The 17,500-nt window shown below is 43.0% G+C and overlaps 2 protein-coding genes across 2 annotated transcripts in view; one reads left to right on the top strand and one right to left on the bottom strand.

The window, feature by feature from the left end:
* Window positions 1-585, bottom strand: part of gpr137c (G protein-coupled receptor 137c) — a gene marked incomplete at both ends in the record, with an annotated part of 22,774 nt that extends 22,189 nt beyond the window's left edge. The window contains one exon of the mRNA XM_080525834.1: window positions 196-585. Within this exon, the coding sequence (XP_080381960.1) occupies window positions 196-585 (390 nt within the window). The remainder of the gene's footprint in view (window positions 1-195) is intronic.
* Window positions 586-1,618: 1,033 nt separating this feature from the next.
* txndc16 (thioredoxin domain containing 16) overlaps window positions 1,619-17,500 on the top strand; it is a gene marked incomplete at both ends in the record, with an annotated part of 33,884 nt that continues 18,002 nt past the window's right edge. The window contains 12 exons of the mRNA XM_080527166.1: window positions 1,619-1,778; window positions 2,405-2,487; window positions 2,809-2,882; window positions 3,223-3,297; window positions 4,752-4,873; window positions 6,596-6,686; window positions 8,834-8,990; window positions 14,458-14,624; window positions 15,847-15,907; window positions 16,337-16,472; window positions 17,000-17,146; window positions 17,377-17,436. Coding sequence (XP_080383292.1) covers window positions 1,619-1,778; window positions 2,405-2,487; window positions 2,809-2,882; window positions 3,223-3,297; window positions 4,752-4,873; window positions 6,596-6,686; window positions 8,834-8,990; window positions 14,458-14,624; window positions 15,847-15,907; window positions 16,337-16,472; window positions 17,000-17,146; window positions 17,377-17,436 — 1,333 coding nt within the window. The remainder of the gene's footprint in view (window positions 1,779-2,404; window positions 2,488-2,808; window positions 2,883-3,222; window positions 3,298-4,751; window positions 4,874-6,595; window positions 6,687-8,833; window positions 8,991-14,457; window positions 14,625-15,846; window positions 15,908-16,336; window positions 16,473-16,999; window positions 17,147-17,376; window positions 17,437-17,500) is intronic.

Genomic DNA, 17,500 nt, shown 5'->3' with positions numbered 1-17,500 from the left:
AACTTGGGGCCAAATCCAAGAAGAGGACTAATTACTTGATTAATTAAGTGCATGAAATGATCATGTTGTGTGACAATGTGGGAAATGGGGAAAAGGTGACTTGCAACAGTCGCTACATTACATTTTAGACATGTATCAATGGAAAAAAACATACTCATACTCATGCATCAATGAAAAAAACAACATCTCACTTACCTGTGTGAAATAGAGATTGAGCAGACACAGGGTAAAGAACTGCAGGCACACTGGGAAACAGTACAGCAGCCAGTAAGGCAGCGGCTGCAGCTGGTTCGCTTGCACCACGTTCTTGAAGTAGAACGAGAACAAGGTGGTCCTCAGCCCCGACCACAGCAAACACAGGAACAGAAACACACTCTGGTAGCTGAAGCGTTTGTGTCCGTAGTGCAAAATCAACCAGAGTTGCGTGTAGACGAACAGGAAGAGCAGAGAGTAGAGGATGGAGTAGAGGACGGTGAGCCCGAGCTGCACCGACGGAGGGACCGCGGCTCGGAGAGGCTCGTCTGAGGAGTCCGATGTGACAGACGAGAACACACTGAGACTGACCTGGTTTTCTGTTAACAACATAGTGAAAACGGGTTTAACAACGACGTATTGAATTAGACGTGTTCCTATAATCAAGCCGTTATAGGAACAGAATAAATGGGTCAAACTTTGTGATGTATTTTCCCCCCACGAATTGGCTCAATACAAAAAAAATAAACGTCTAAAAAAAATGTAAGCGATGATCTTGATTTAGAAACTACCCCCCAACTAAGCTACCTAGGTAATTGCAAGGGTTAGAGACAACGCAGATGATTTTTTTCCAGGTATAAAAACAAACAAACAAACAAGAGAAAACCCTCTCTCTAGAGGACCCCCCCCCCAATCTCTGCAAAGCAGCTCCTCTCTGTGCAAAAAAACAACTCAGGGAAAAAAACACGGGACGTGATGCAGAGAGCAGATCAGCTGAGTGAAGCTGCGGTTCAGGACCCGCCTCCTGACCAATCATAAGACACCGGGCAACTGGCTCTCTTAGGACGCCATCTTGGCTCTAGAACGTTCACGATCTGTCACCGACGGGCCTCCTATGCAGACCAAAAATGGCGTCCAGTTTCATCAATTATCCCCAATGTAAGGATGTCTCTCCGCCTACTATTTGAAAGTGCTCATTCGTTGGCCAGTGTGCTGACCAGCCTCCAATATCTTCCTCATATGATTTGTTGGTGATGATGTCAGCTGTAAAGATATAGGGCTTCTCACACCTGCGATTGGACATAACAAAGGTCTTTTCAAAAGATGTGATTGGCTCGTTGGGGGCACACATGGGTTTGTGTAGCAGGAAGAGAAATATCAAAACGGATCTATGCATCGGGTGCAATATATATCACCTCGCAGCCTCATGTAAGTGGTCAATTAACCACAACAGGGTGTCTATTATTTGCGATGTACCCTAATCTATGTACCCTGTCAATGTACCCTATCTCCTGTTTACTTTGAATGAGAACTGCAGGGAAAGCGCAAACTGTATGTAGCCTATAGCCTACCTGCCAGACTTTGTGCATTCACAGTCTGGAGTAACCTGAGGGCTTGAATTTACCTTGACCCTTGACCCGTGGTCATGGCATGGTTCATATGTGTCATCATCATACTTCTACTATGCACACATGTGGGGCAATGCACCCCTGCCAATGCTTCAAGACTGATCGAGCACACTGCTGAGGATCTTTATGAGAGAATGCAATCTGGAAAGACGATTTTTGTCTACTTTGGACATCAAGGTAAGTCACCAACACATTAGTGTGAATTAAAGATACCTACATCTTTGACAATTGGATGTTGCCGTACAGTCGGCAGTTTCCTGACAGCCAAAGCTGACATCCCCATGCTTTTAACAGTACCATACGTGTAGTGACACAGTAACTGTAGTAACATTGTATTATTAATAATAATAACAACCTTTAATTTGTATAGCACTTTTCCTGCAAACGTTGCAGCTCAAAGTGCTTTAATCAGTATATAATCATCATTTAATAATTTAGTCATTTAAAGGCAATATAAAAATAATTAACATATTTTAATATAATATTATACAATAATATAGCATGTATTAACATGTTGTTGCATATTACACTATATTAGTGATTGCTTCGTAACTGCATATGTGTTTGATCTGGAATAAGGACTAGTATTCATATGTTTAGCCTACTATTATTATTCCATTCCACCACTCAACTCCATACAACATGTTGATGTTAATACTTTTATGTACAAACATATGTATTGACTGACTCACTGTGGTGAAATAGGTTTAATATACTATAATATGTATTTTTAATTTTGACTTTATCACTAACAGCCAACTGTTCCATATTTCCTCTGATATTGCCGTCTCCTCCCCCTCCAGTCAACCCAACCATAGGTCTCTTCCTTGACCAGCTGGAGAAATCTGCCGATGCCTTAGAAGATTATGGTATTTCAGTTGCTAAGGTAACCAACAAAAAGATCGACTTCACAGTTAAGATGATGGCAACCTAGGGAGATGACACATTGTGTGTGCAGTTTGACCATATCCCCACATTCATTGTGTTAAAACAGGCAGTGGAGGCTGGGGGAGGTAGAAATCGGAGGACAGGCTCATTGTAATGCATGGAATGAGCCTACAACTGACTGTCCTCCGATTTCTACCTCCACTGGAAACAAGATCCATCTTTACACCATAGAACAAAATGTGTAGGACTGAATTATAAAGGATATCATTCTTTATGTTGTGAGAAATTGATTGTTGTATGAATATATCCCTGTCTCCAGGTAAATTGTACCAAACAACACATTGCAAAGTATTGCACAGGTGACAAGCTAATGAAGAAGGCCCACTTGTTCAGGTAGATGGATATGTATCTGTTATTCCTTCTCTGTTATTTATTAGGTTTTATTCTCCAATTTTGTAAACATGTACCTGTACTGGTGTGCTATCTTGGCCAGGTCTCCCTTGAAAAGGAGATTTGAACCCTAACCTCCCGGTTAAATAAAGTTAAATTAAATGAAATGAAAAATAAAAAGTGTCTACATTGTGGATTATAGCATCTTGACTTCCGTTTGTATTAATTAACTCTTTTATTAATGAACTCTTTTATTAATTAACTCTTTACCTAGAATTGCATACAAAGTTGATTTCAATATTGTGATAAAAACATGTTTTCTTTTTCTCTGCTTCTCTTCCAGAGGGGCTGAGATCCTGAAGAGCTTTGATATAGACACAGTGTTTGATGTGAACGCCATCGTGTCTCACGTCCTCTTGTAAGTAGCTGACACAGGCTACCTTTGTTCCCTTTCATCATTGAGACTGTTGATGTTTCAACATGTGATGTTTGTCAACTCTTCAATCAGAATCATTGTCTTGTAGAATATTGTAGTCTCTGTGTGTTTGTGTGTGTGTGTGTGTGTGTGTGTGTGTGTGTGTGTACCTACCTACCTACCTCACAGATAAGCGAGACAACAGACGGATGGTAATTTGACCGAATCAATAACTTGAAGCTTTGGCTTCAGGGCAGTAGTCAGCTGGGCACCTCTACTACCCATAAGCCTCTCCTCTACTACCCATAAGCCTTCACTGCACCTCTACTACCCATGAGCCTCTCCTCTACTACCCATAAGCCTCTCCTCTACTACCCATAAGCCTCTCCTCTACTACCCATAAGCCTCTCCTCTACTACCCATAAGCCTCTCCTCTACTACCCATAAGCCTCTCCTCTACTACCCATAAGCCTCACCTCTACTACCCATAAGCCTCTCCTCTACTACCCATAAGCCTCACCTCTACTACCCATAAGCCTCTCCTCTACTACCCATAAGCCTCACCTCTACTACCCATAAGCCTCTCCTCTACTACCCATAAGCCTCTCCTCTACTACCCATAAGCCTCTCCTCTACTACCCATAAGCCTCTCCTCTACTACCCATAAGCCTCTCCTCTACTACCCATAAGCCTCTCCTCTACTACCCATAAGCCTACACTGCAAAAAGTCAAAACACAACAAAAAGCAATACAATGGGGGAAATGTTACATAAAATAAGCAACATGATCTGGCAGCAGAACAGGACATTTTCACTTACCAAGATTTTCCTAAAACAAGTAAAAAAATATCTTCAAACTTTTGTCTAGTCAGATTTAAGATATTTCATCTTACTTAGATTTCCATTTTGTAGTGTAATATCCTGTGTTGTAAAGACACTCATTTAACAGAGCTGTACGAATCAATGCATCCAAGAACATGAATGTTCACTTTAATACCCCAAAATGTTCTGTCAAAGAGCTAAAGAGACTATAGGGGGATATTTACCATGGTCTATGCCTAGATAAGGTTACATTTGTGAGACTTGTTTGAGTTCTGTGTGTGTCTTAACGCTACGACAGCCGTGCCTTTTTTACCTACTATAAGAGCCGCCTCGGGGGTCAAATGACCATAGTCTTTACAATGGTAAGCTGCTATTTACACACCGACCACTAGTTGGCCGCCTTGTAAATTAGCCTGCCTCCTACACAGAAAAACTGCTAAATGTCTTTATACTAGCTTATCCTGCTGTGATTTTGAAAATGTAAGGACACTGGGTGGTAGAACACACTTATCTAGGACAAGTCATGAAGTCATTTGATTGAGTGAAAAGATATTAAAAATGTTTTACTCACTTGGTCAAATGAGCCCACCACGGCTGTTCTAGTGTTAACTGTGACCCTGACTATCTGTCCGTCAGCTCTGTGCTGTTTGACGAGGTGCAGTACGTCCACACGGCTGCAGAGCTGCGGAGCGTGGAGAGAGCTGCCAAGGGCAAGGCTGACGTTGTGCTGGGCCATGTCCAGGTGATGGGCCTACCAGGTACTGTGTGTGTGTGTGTGTGTGTGTGTGTGTGTGTTGTCTGTTGTGTGTGTGTGTTGTCTGTTGTGTGTGTGTGTGTGTGTGTGTGTGTGTGTGTGTGTGTGCGTGTACCTACCAGGTACTGTGTGTGTGTGTGTGTGTGTGTGTGTGTGTGTATGTGTATGTGTATGTGTGTATGTGTGTATGTGTGTATGTGTGTGTGTGTGTGTGTGTGTGTACGTACTTACCAGGGACTTTGTATGCGTGTGTCTGTGTCTCTGTAATATAACACTCTTTACTGTATTTTTTGTTTATTTGTGTGTGTCTGTGTCTGTGTGTGTGTGTGTGTGTGTGTGTCAGGGTTTCCGTTAGAAAAAATTGCCGCCAGACATCGTGTCCGGGAAGATTTCGATTTACCGGACAAACGTGATATATTCCGGTCATCTGATTAAAATATAATAAATTAAAAAAAAAAATCAAAATCATATTTTTTTTCTTCCAAATCTAATATAGCTGTTTGTCGCGGTGATTACTGTTGTGTAGCGGCCTATATATGCCATTTAATGTCTATTTCTCATCCGATACGATTAGATGCGAGCTATATAATATATAATAATATAACATGATTCGCATGCGCGCTATGCCATTATGTCCAGCGCTGAACGGGCGCCTCACTGGGAACTGAACAGACAGCATCGATCAATGAACGGACTCCACATTACGTTAACTGAAGTTTGTTAAATTGTTTGGGATTAATGTGAGTTTTCTATTTTCTCTTTCCAGTTTTACCCTTTTTTTTATCAATAAAACAACGTCATTTCTATAACCAGGGGGGTATTCCATCAACATCGCTAAAAGAAAATCCAGGTTTAGTCTGACAAAGTCTCGCGAGGGTTCCTAAAAATATACAGGCATATTCCGATAAATCTCGCGAGAGTTATCAAAAATAAGCCAGGATTTTCCTTTAGCGACGTTGATGGAATACCCCCCAGGTCTCGCTGGTTGGGAAGGCATTTCGTTTAGCTGCCTGTCAAATCATACTTAATCGGACTCGGGAGTATGACAATGAGGAGAACATAACTGTTTTTGTATGTCGTCCTGAAGACCGGCTGTTAGATCATATCGCTGAAGTTTGTCTCCATAGTGTAAATGTTGTCCGTTTCGTTTGTTATCCGCTCCGCTTCGGGACACCATTTTCAGCTGAGCACCAAACACACACACACAACACTGCCCGAGAGAGAAGGACCCGCCCCCTTTAGTTAGCCTATAGGCTATAGGCTAACTAAAGGGGGCGGGTCCTTCTCTCTCGGGCAGGCTAACTAAAGAGGGCGGGTCCTTCTCTCTCGGGCAGGCTAACTAAAGGGGGCGGGTCCTTCTCTCTCGGGCAGGCTAACTAAAGGGGGCGGGTCCTTCTCTCTCGGGCAGTGTTGTGCGTGTATGAGTGTGTGTGTGTTTGGTGCTCAGCTGAAAATGGTGGCCCGAAGCCAAATTGTGCTTAGAGGGAATTATTTTCACCGGACATTATGTCCGACGAGTTTTCAATTTGTCGGACTTCAACACATTTTACCGGACAAAGACCGGTAATTACCGGTTAACGGAAACCCTGGTGTGTGTGTGTACCTACCAGGTACTTTGTGTGTGTGTGTCTGTGTGTGTGTCTGTAATATAATACTCTTAAACGTATGTTTTTGGTTGATCTGTTTTTGTTGTGTCATGTGGTGTCACCTCGTCCCCCCCGCCCAGAGCACCGGGCGCTGATGGAGACGGCGTTTGTGTACGGAGCCAAGTACCAGTTTGTGCTGACGACAGGAGGCCCAGTACTGGAGCACATGGGGTTGGTCCCCCCCCCCCCCCCCGCCCCCCTGAGAGAGCCCTGTACCCCCCAGGCCATATAACGCTGACTAAATATAGCATAAGGAAGCACAAACATTTCAAACTAAAAAACAAGAGATAGAGACGTTATTAAATTCAAATGTATGTGTACGGTGTGAAAATGGATAGGTAGAAATTGCACGCTAACCCTGGATGATCTGGAAAGGCCAAAGATTGGATAGTACAGTATATAATACAGTATATAATGGGCCGGTTTCACAGACGGGGTTTAAGACTAGTCTAGGGGGCCATTCCACTAAAGGTGGATCAGTATAGCGGCGCTATAAATAAATGCGGCGCTCAGGCAACTCGAGATTGGAATTCAAGCCTCAGGTGATTCCTCGAACGAGGATCAGCCTTGTGTCATCAGTGTTCACAGAAGACAGGCTTACAAATCTTCGATATGGGCGCGTGCACGCAGACATAAAAAGCCCAGAAGAGTCGATCTGTCGAAATGAAGATACTCCACTCTGCAGGGGTACTACATTTGCGCAGCATTCCGAATTATTGATTTTTATGAAGACGGAAAAATAAGATGTAAAATAGTGCAATACTGCCGCAATTAACAAGGCGAGGGAAATGGTTTGGCAAGAAATTGCTGACCGATTAAATGCGTAGGTCATACTAGCCCCAGTTATTGTTATATGTTCATATTTTAATAAATGAATATTACTACTGTGGTGATATCCGCAGCAGGCTACAAACCGTCATATCGCCACAATGGCCTAGTGGTATCGACCGCTGCCACAGGAATTATTCGTCATTTTATATCGGTGGTTCAAATCCCTCTTCAGACGCACTTTTTACTGCATTTCGTTGTCTGAATCTAATCTAAAATCTCATCTAAAAAAGTATGTAGGCTATAAAATGATGGTGCAGGCTAATTTACAAGAACTGACACGATTACAATGGTGTTTGAAGCCTTTGCATGAAATCTTCGGTTAAATGTAAAAAAGAAAAAGAAAAAAGAATGACTTAGTCAAGTCTCGAACACGCAACCTTTGGAACTCCAGTCGGCTGCCTTAACCACTAGGCCAGCCAGACCGCTGTGATGACAGCAATGCAAGTTGACACAATTACTTTTTTTTTTTACACTCTTTTCTTTATTGATCTATCGATCTATCTATCACACTTTCAAAATATCAAGTTATCTATCACACAATCAAACTATCTATCGATCGATCACACTTTCAAAATATCAAATTATCTATCTATCACACAGTCAAACTATCTAATCTATCTATCTCGTGTGAAGTGGGAACTAATATTTCCTAAAAGACACATGAGGAACTGTCGTTCGGGGTTTAGTTTCCGCCTGTGAGCCTTTTTTGACGCGCGTCTCACTATAGCCTGTGTTTTAGCCTGGTCGTGACCAGGCTAATTATATCTGACTCAGAAGGAGCTCAACCAAGCAGCGAATTATTTGAGCCACGTTGATGGCACCGAACGCAAGCTAACATTTTCAAGGCTTAAAACTTTATCGAGGCTTAGAACTTTATCGAGCTTCGTGGAATAGGGCCCTGGACTAAATCACACCAATCTCAATCTAAAATCTCTCTTTTTTTAGTCTAGGACTAGGCTTAAGGCTTGTTTAGTCTAGGACTAGGCTTAAGGCTTGTTTAGTCTAGGACTAGGCTTAAGGCTTGTTTAGTCTAGGACTAGGCTTAAGGCTTGTCTGTTAAACTGGCTCGAGATCTTTCTGCATCATAACTAGAGTAGACACTAGGTATTTGGAGATATCTATGGCTACCGTGGTGATGCCACAGTTGGAGCATTATTATTAATGTGTCCTTCAAAACATTAACATTACAACCATTTAGCAGACACTTTTATCCAAAGCGATTTACAATTAGACATTACAGGGACAGTCTCCCTGGAGTAACTTAGGGCTAAGTGCCTTACTCAAGGGCACACACTAGTGGTGGTGTTCCCAGGTGGAATTTGAACTCATGACCTTCTGATCACCAGTCCAACTCACTATCCAACTCACTATCCACTAGACCACTAAACCTTAGTGAAGATTAATTGGGGAGAAGCGAATGCAGTGGAGCTGACCTTTACCCTCTTATGACCTTTACCCTTTTCTCTCTCCCTGCCCGGCCCGTGCAGGGTGAAGGAGCCGTCCAGCCTGTCCGCAGGCCTGTGGTTCCTGCACTGTAGGGAGGTGTCCCAGTGGTCCGCCCCCTGTCCCCACACCGCCCTGCGGAGGGCCCTCACCACCCTCCACATCTACACCTTCCTCCAGCTGATGGAGGCCCCGCTGGTGGTGAGACAATGCATGTTTTACATTTACATGTTTGGCATTTTAGCAGACAGCCTTATTCCAAAGCGACTTACAATCGCGACATCTGAAGGAGAGACCTCCTCCTCCTGCTCCCGCATCAAGCATTAACCATTAAAGCTACCGGTAATCTCCAGCTAGATTATAAAGGATTGGATGGGACTCAAAGACGTTAAAGCTTATGACATCCATTGTGCTGGTGTTATAAGAAACACATTTGATTAGTGATTTGGGCTGGAGACAAACTACTTTGCTCAATGTTTCCCTTTAATCACCCTCACTGTGGCGGTCCGCCGTAGTCTAGTTTGTCCCGCCATAGTCTCGCAACGAACCGAAAATATGTTTACACGCGAGTGACATGATGTTTACGACGTGAACGACGCGATCTTTGGGATTCACACACTGTGTCTACTGCAGGCCCCTACGATTTAGCGCTATGGATAATCACTATATCGATAAACGCTATATGGATAATCACTATATCGATAAACGCTATATCGATAATCGCTTGCCATAATGTTAATATGCATTCGTGCTGAAACCGCCCCCTGGTGTCCGAAACGGACGTTACATGCAACCGCACGTGACATCGCCTGTTAAAGTTCCACTCAGTGCATGTAATCCGAGACTGAATCGCTCTCAACAAGTGCGAGGCGACGTGCTTGCAAAACAGTTTTGTGATTGGTCTGAATTTAGCGGGAAATATGGATTTCAGGAAATCCCTCTCCTTCGTCTCTCCATCGTCTCTCCATCGCTTTAACAAAGTTTTATTGGCAAGGTAAAAGAATTGGAGTCGAATTTTTATTGACAACGGATTTACATGCTGGAAAAACATGCAGCTAAAATTCAGGGAACATTTGGACAATAAGAGACACACGGAAGCTGTGGTCGCATGGTCTTATTACAGGGCAATATGCGCGGGGCAAAAATAATCTAAAGTCATCACGAACAGAACGGCGGAGGTACGGGAAAACAGGGCTCATGTCGGTGTCATCAAAGGTAAAAGTTGGTTTTCTTTAACTCAGCTGATAGCATTACCTTGCAAAAGGGAGATTAGGGTTGAAAACGGAGCCAGAGATGTGAAAATCCTGGATTTCTCTATATATATATATATATATATATATTTATTTATTTTTAAATCAAAAGTACCGATTTAAGTACCGTTTCGGTACCGGTACCGTTTTTAAAGTATCGATTTGGCACCGGTATCGAATAAAACCAAACGGTACCCAACCCTAGTAATGGTATGACTACAGTTGATCCGTAGTTTGTAAAACTGACCCGGATTGAATCCTTAAACCCATGTACCCCCCCTAACCCTAACCCTGACTGTCCCTGTCAGACCCTAACCCTAACCCTAAGGCCCAATCCCGATTCACCACTCTGGCTCCGTTTTCAACCCTAATCTCCCTTTTGCGCGTTCACGTGTAGCCGTAGTGGCGTCCCAATTCATTACTCATTTAGGGTTAGGGTTAGGGTTAGGGTTTTCCATGGCTCCAAACAGAGAAAATATTGACCCTCGTTCGATTCGGAGCCATGAGACTCCCTTCCGGCATGCATTGCGAAACATCTACAGAAATGTTCTTTTCGCTCTCGTAATACGTAAGCGAGCCTGAAATGTCATTTACTTTTTCTGTAATTACTTGTAATTAAAGACTTGAAAAAATATGATAACCATCGTATTATCTTAGTTTAATGTCATTTCAATGTATTATAGACCTTTTCTTTACAACAAGCATAACACAAAAAGATAGCTATTATGCCGCTATTGTGCCTATGCAGGAGCGCCCCATGGAAGCGTCAAGCACAGCCTTCCCATAATATAATATATTCTATAATAATATAAGGAGCGCGATTCACATCGAGATGTACATTCCTGTTTAGAAATAAAAGATTACCTGTGGCGTTTGACAGCGGATGATGATAGACATATTTAATGTGAAGTTATCTATCTAACGTTAGGCTGATGTGTGCATGATAGACGCGCATGACCTATGTCCATGTTTTATTTACAGCTATGGCACGTATTAAACCAAAACAACCCGCAATCCTATCCGAGCAGTTGTTATTAGGTAATATTATTAATGGGTTGTATCATTCATTTAAATGCATTATAGACCTTTTCTTTATAACAAGCACAACAACAACAAACCGTTATTATGCCGATGTGCTGTGTGTCTAACGTTACAAGCTGATTTGTGCATGACAGCCGCGCATTGACATATTTCCATGTCTGATGTCTAATGTCTGATGTAGGCTACTAATGTCATTTCAATGCATTATAGACCTTTTCTTTATAACAAGCATAACAAAATGCTTAACATAGAAAGTTCCACAGTCCAGCGCGCTCAGGACAGCGGCCAGGACACCGGAGCCAGCAGGACAGACCGGAGCACTCATATCTGCGCGTTTGTCACAGGCTGACAGTCACCGTGTTCCGCTGCCCCGACGCCAGTCCCATGGAAGTGTCAAGCACAGCGCGATTTCCATTTCAGAGATGTACAATCATGTTTATTTAGAAATAAATTATTACCTGTGGTGTTTGACAGCATGATAGGCGCGAATTTCCCCCCCTTGGTGGTATATGACGCTATATAGTTGTTATTATACAAAAACAACCGGCAATCTAATCCAAGCAGTTGTTATTACTATTATATATGTAGTTAACTAATGCAGTGGACAGCGGCTGTTTCTCCAGCGTTCCTGTCACATCGGATTTCGTAACGTCATAAAATTAAATCTGTAAGTCATGCATTTTTCCATGTTTCCCTTTGATGGCATATGACGCCGTAAATGTAACTAAAGTTCAGCCGCGAAGTTGTTGCACTGTTGTCCTAAATCAGTGCAGACTGGCAGGATAGGAGCACAGGTTTCATACAGGTTAGAGCTTATTCTGTCATGGTCTGATAATGAAGCATTGTTCTTTTTTATTTGATGACTTGTTTGATCGATTGATAGCGTTCAAGTTCATTCAAGTTGTGAATGAATCGCGATGACGCGAATGACGTTTCAGTCGTGAAGGGTTGTCCCATTTCTTAGGGGAACCACTACGGCTTGTGGCTCTGTTCGGAGGCCTTGGCTCCAAAAGCGAGTGACTCCAAAACGAGCCGAAGTGGTAGAAAAGAGAATCGGGATTGGGCCTCAGATTCTTCTTAGCCAAGTGACATTTAACATGTTATGATCATGTTGAACCGTCAAGATTGAAGTCAAAGTATTCAAATCAGGAGAAACTTAATTAATTAGTAAAAGGTTTATTCAAAAATGTAGGTGAAGATAATATCATAGAAAATAACAAATACAAATGTTTGGTCTTTGGCCATCCTGGAGCTCATCACCCAGGGCCTTATTCTGGGATATCAGTTGGTCACCCAATATCCATCGGACACCCCATCCACATCCTTCTCCTCTTGGGGTTGATGTCTTGGCTGGGGTTTCCGTAACAGGACTTCCTGGTCCTTTTGCGACTGTGCTGGCCAGCAGCAGAGACTGTAGAGACAGTATGTAACTGTGGTCCCGCAGTCCAATCCATGAAGGAGTCATCATGTTGTCCTCGGCTGGAGGCAGGCTGGGAGGCTAGAGTGGGAAATACAAATACAATTACTTTAAATAAACGATATATATGGGCCATGGGTGGGGTCATTTGACGCCGTGAGTAAAAAATGTTTTATATCTTTGCACTCCATCAAATTTCAGGACCCTCCGTTCATGACCTTTCCTAGATATGTGCGTTCTACCACCCAGTATCTTTACATTTTCAAAAATCACATCAGGATAAGCTAGTATCAAGCTATTTTGCAGTGTTTCTGTGTAGGAGGCAGGCTAATTTAAAAGACGGCCAACTAGTGGTCATTGTGTGTCAATAGCAGCTTTCCATTGTAAAGACTATGGTCATTTGACCCCCGAGGCGGATCTTATAGTAGGTAAAAAAGGCACGACTGCTCTAGTGTTAAGAAATGTACTCACCAGCAGCAGAGACTGTAGAGACAGTATGTAACTGTGGTCCCGCAGTCCAATCCATGAAGGAGTCATCATTTTGTCCTCGGCTGGAGGCAGGCTGGAAGGCTAGAGTGTGAAATACAAATACAATTAATTAATATAAACTGAATTAATCAGTAAATGCTGAGGAGCTTTATGTGGCAAGACATACAGTATATATGTGGCGGCTGGCCGATAGAGGGCGCTGGGGCGCCGCCCCCACCTTCACTTCCTAGTTGTTGTTTTTTAAAAATAAACATTGTTTATTCACAAAATGCGGCTGATATTCTGTATCAGCATTCATAAAAAATGCCCCACCAAAAATGTTTAGCACCAGCCGCCACTCTATATATATATTATATATATATATATATATATATATATATATATATATATATATATATATATATATAGTGGACCTTCAAGAAATGTACTCACAAGCAGCACGGATTATAGGACTTTTCAGAAAGCCACTTTGTCCTTGTGCCTGGTTTTGAGCTCCAGTTCCTATGAAAGATCTCAAAAAAACGTTGGATAAATATGGTTGAATGTCCATCTTCTGTCATATGGTTCTCTGTCTGATATGGTTCTCTGTCTGATACAACACTGTTTGTGGGTTTGTGGGTGCTGCTGTTTATAACACTGTTTGGTTAATAGCTGCTGTTTTTAAATATATACATACATGCATATGACATCACAATCAACAAGTGCTGTCATCGTCCTCGGTAACCAGAGGCCAGTGGTTCTCAAACTTGTAAAAGATAAAAGCAAGCATTGTGAAAAAATAAACATCTTTTGACTGACATTTGTCATTATATATCTCTTTTGTACTTTTTTAAAAAATGGATTACTACAATTCTGCTTATTCGTGTAACATGTAAAATGATACTTATAAACTATCACATCACACACTCGCTAGTCAAACCAAAATATTGCAATGCATTGGATTCGATGAGTAATCCCCACTGCTACCTATTTAACTATAACACTACTTTACATTGTTAGCAGGCTCTCAAAACAAGCTGTGTTAGTTGACTAGCGATTTTCAACAACGCTAAGCTTGCGCTTTTATTTAGAAGTTGCGAAAAACTGAAGTCTTTAATGTCAGAATGTGCCTCTTGTTGTCTTTCAGAGAACAGATGCCAAACTGCCAACATGTTTGCTGTTATTATATGACTTGGCAGCAGGCAGTCTTCACTCAACGATCGTCTAATTCACAGAACAGCATGGGTTGCTTGCGCTGTTTGATTGCGTCATCAAAATTAACGTCTCGCATTCGGTAAAAACATTCAATCTTTTCACACCGAATGGCCGAACTCCGAATGTGCTGTAGCGTGCATGGAATATGGACCCCTCACATCCAGTATATTAATGCGAGCTATTATTGACCGTAGAACTCCGACACAGTCGTCCAGTCAATGGCACTGTTTAGACCCTAACCCTAACCCTAACCCTAACTGTCTTTCCTCCCTGGCAGACGGAGGTTTCGGAGGACCCTTCGGAGGTGAAAGTGGTCCACAGCCACCTCCAGGTGCCCCTGCTGTTCCTCTTCTCCCAGCCCCACACCCTGGCCCTGGACCGAGCCACAGCCCAAACTCTAGCCTGGAGGCTGAGAGGCCAGGTGGGCCTGGTGCTCACTCACAGGTCAGTGCCACCAGGGGGCGATCTAACCCCTGCTCTATATCTGCTCTATACTGTACTATACTGACCTCTGATCTGCTCTATACTGTACTATACTGACCTCTGAACTGCTCTATACTGTACTACACTGACCTCTGAACTGCTCTATACTGTACCAACTGACCTCTGAACTGCTCTATACTGTACTACACTGACCTCTGAACTGCTCTATACTGTACCAACTGACCTCTGAACTGCTCTATACTGTATGAACTGACCTCTGATCTGCTCTATACTGTATGAACTGACCTCTGAACTGCTCTATACTGTACTATACTGACCTAAACTGCTCTATACTGTATGAACTGACCTCTGAACTGCTCTATACTGTATGAACTGACCTCTGAACTGCTCTATACTGTATGAACTGACCTCTGATCTGCTCTACACTACTATACTGACCTCTGATCTGCTCTATACTGTATGAACTAACCCCACTTAACTGGGTTGAGCTCGATTGGCACAAACAGAAGAAAACGTTGTTGTTTTTTTACTTAGTTTTTATTTCAGTTTCAGCAACTTGAAATACAAGTACAATCATGTCATGTTTTGTCTACAATTTTTTCCATTCTTTTAGCTGTACACATAGGTCCATGAATGTGGTTCAAAGCAAGACACACAAAGCAATAAAGAGCGATCAACAAAAACATTGAGATGTCAATGACGAAAGAAAAAGGGTAGGGGGGGGGTAGGGTCAGGTGGGGGGGGGGGTTGTGTGTGTGTGTGTGTGTGTGTGTGTGTGTGTGTGTGTGTGTGTGTGAATGCAGAAGAAAACGTTTTTGAGCAGAACATGAAAATGGGAGTATGGACAGCTCATGTTCCACTGGTTCTCTAGGTTCCTTCCTGTCTTGGTGCTTTACTCACCGTTGCGCAGATTATTATTTTATTTTTTTAAGGTCATTTTTCTCTGAGTGGGGCAGTTAATTTTATGGTATAGAGACAGTGAAGATAGACAGGAAGGAGAATGAGAAGAGGGCATGTCAGCAGGGCATGGGCCGGATTCAAACTCATGCTGACATGGGCATATGTGCGCACTGTAGACCGTGGTGCTAGACCACTGGCCCACCCCAGGCCACAGATGAGTTTATTTCATACGGGCACTCTGTGAGTTGCTCCGTGTAGACGTGAGATGCTTTCTGAGAACACAGGCTCACGGTGTGTCTGGTGACGTCTGTGTCCCTGACAGGGAGAGTCCTGCTGTGAAGACGCCGCCGCAGTACAACGCTGCTTACAAACTACCTGGAGAGGTGACTTCCATGTTTGCTTGTTTTTTTTGTTTTGTTTTTTTAAAAAGAAGGAAAAAAATAAAAAATCGTCCTTCTTCTAGCACGACGACTGCCAATGGCCCCAGGCCTGAGCATAATTTACTTTCTCCTGCTATGACTGGTGGATAGATGATTCACTTCACACAGTCAAAAATGTTCAATGTAAATGAAAATGCTACAGATAACAACATACAAACCTGCATGGTTGAAAAATCACAACATACTGATTAGTCCTATGCATTGATTTACCTTTTTTAATTGTGCTTGTTTCTAAAGTATAGGCTAAAGACTTTTAGTTGAACTGGTGTTCTGATCTGTACCGTTTCTTACTGCGATGGGGTGATGTGGAGGAATGTGGCCTTGTTTAGATTGAAACAAAGCTCTGGCTTAAACCTGCGCCTTGTCCCTCAGGGGTCAGAGGTGAAGTACTTCACCCTGAACAACCTAGAGGAGGTCATGGGCTTGTTCAGAGAAGAGAGTGCCCAGGAGGGAGAAGAGGAGGAGGCGTTGGAGGAGGAGGAGGGGGACGATGACTGGGCCACCCTCGGTAAGGAGTCTTGTTGAAACTTGTTGTTCCATTTGTCTCCGGCACGTACCTGGGGAATACAAAATGGCCGACGTTGTGTAGTGTTTGTATGTTGCTCCTCTGTAGGAAATACAGTAAGTATGTAAGTGGCCGTGAGAACCGATGGTTCTCGAGCCTGACGGCCCTTACGGGGCAGGAGCCTATCTCCTGTTTACGTAGCGTGAGGCGGCTTGATGTACAAGTACACCCCCCCCTGGACATGACGCTGGTATGTCGCAGGGTCTTACCCCCCCAGATCCAACCCTTAATGCTGAGTGCCAAGCAGGGAGGCATCGGGTACCATTTTTATAGTCTTTGGTACGACTCGGCCGGGGATCGAACTCACGACCTCCCAATCTCAGGGCAGACACTCTAACCTCAAAGCCACTGAACAGTATGTAGCTTCCTCTAAATGGTGTGTGTGTGTGTGTGTGTGTGTGTGTGTGTGTGTGTGTGTGTGTGTGTGTGTGTGTGTGTGTTGACTGTGGGCGTTGACTCTGTGTCTCTAGATATCCTGGATGATGAGGTGGCTGAGTCTGTGTACAGAGACAGAGGACAAACTCTGGACATGGACGCTGTAACCGAGCTCACAGCAGACACGTTTGATGGCGCAGTGGCACGCAGCGACCACCTGGTGGTGCTGTTCTACGTCAAATGTAAGTAACTGACCCAACTCTTCTTTGACATCGCTCTATAAGATGAACAAGTATCACCTATAAATGATTAGGAAAACAATTCCACCATTTTGTCTTCTCTCACCCACCCCCCCTCTCCCGCCCCTCTTCTTTAAACACTTCTTTGACCACTGAAATTCACACTCAAATGTATTTCGCTTGACAATATCTTTTATTGAATTCATAAAGGTTTGGTTATTTTTGTCCACTAGGGGACGCTGTGTCCATGGCCTTTATCCACTCCTTCATAGAGGTGGCGGAAACCCTGGAAGGTAAAACTGACACGGCATCTTTACATTTGTATAATAATAATGATTTTTATCTCATTTTAATAAC

The sequence above is a fragment of the Nansenia antarctica genome, assembly GCF_963989245.1.
Source record: "Nansenia antarctica genome assembly, chromosome: 3".
Taxonomy (NCBI): Eukaryota; Metazoa; Chordata; class Actinopteri; order Argentiniformes; family Microstomatidae; genus Nansenia; species Nansenia antarctica.
The sequence above is the reverse complement of the archived record's forward strand: the minus strand, read 5'-3'. Positions and strand labels throughout refer to the sequence as shown.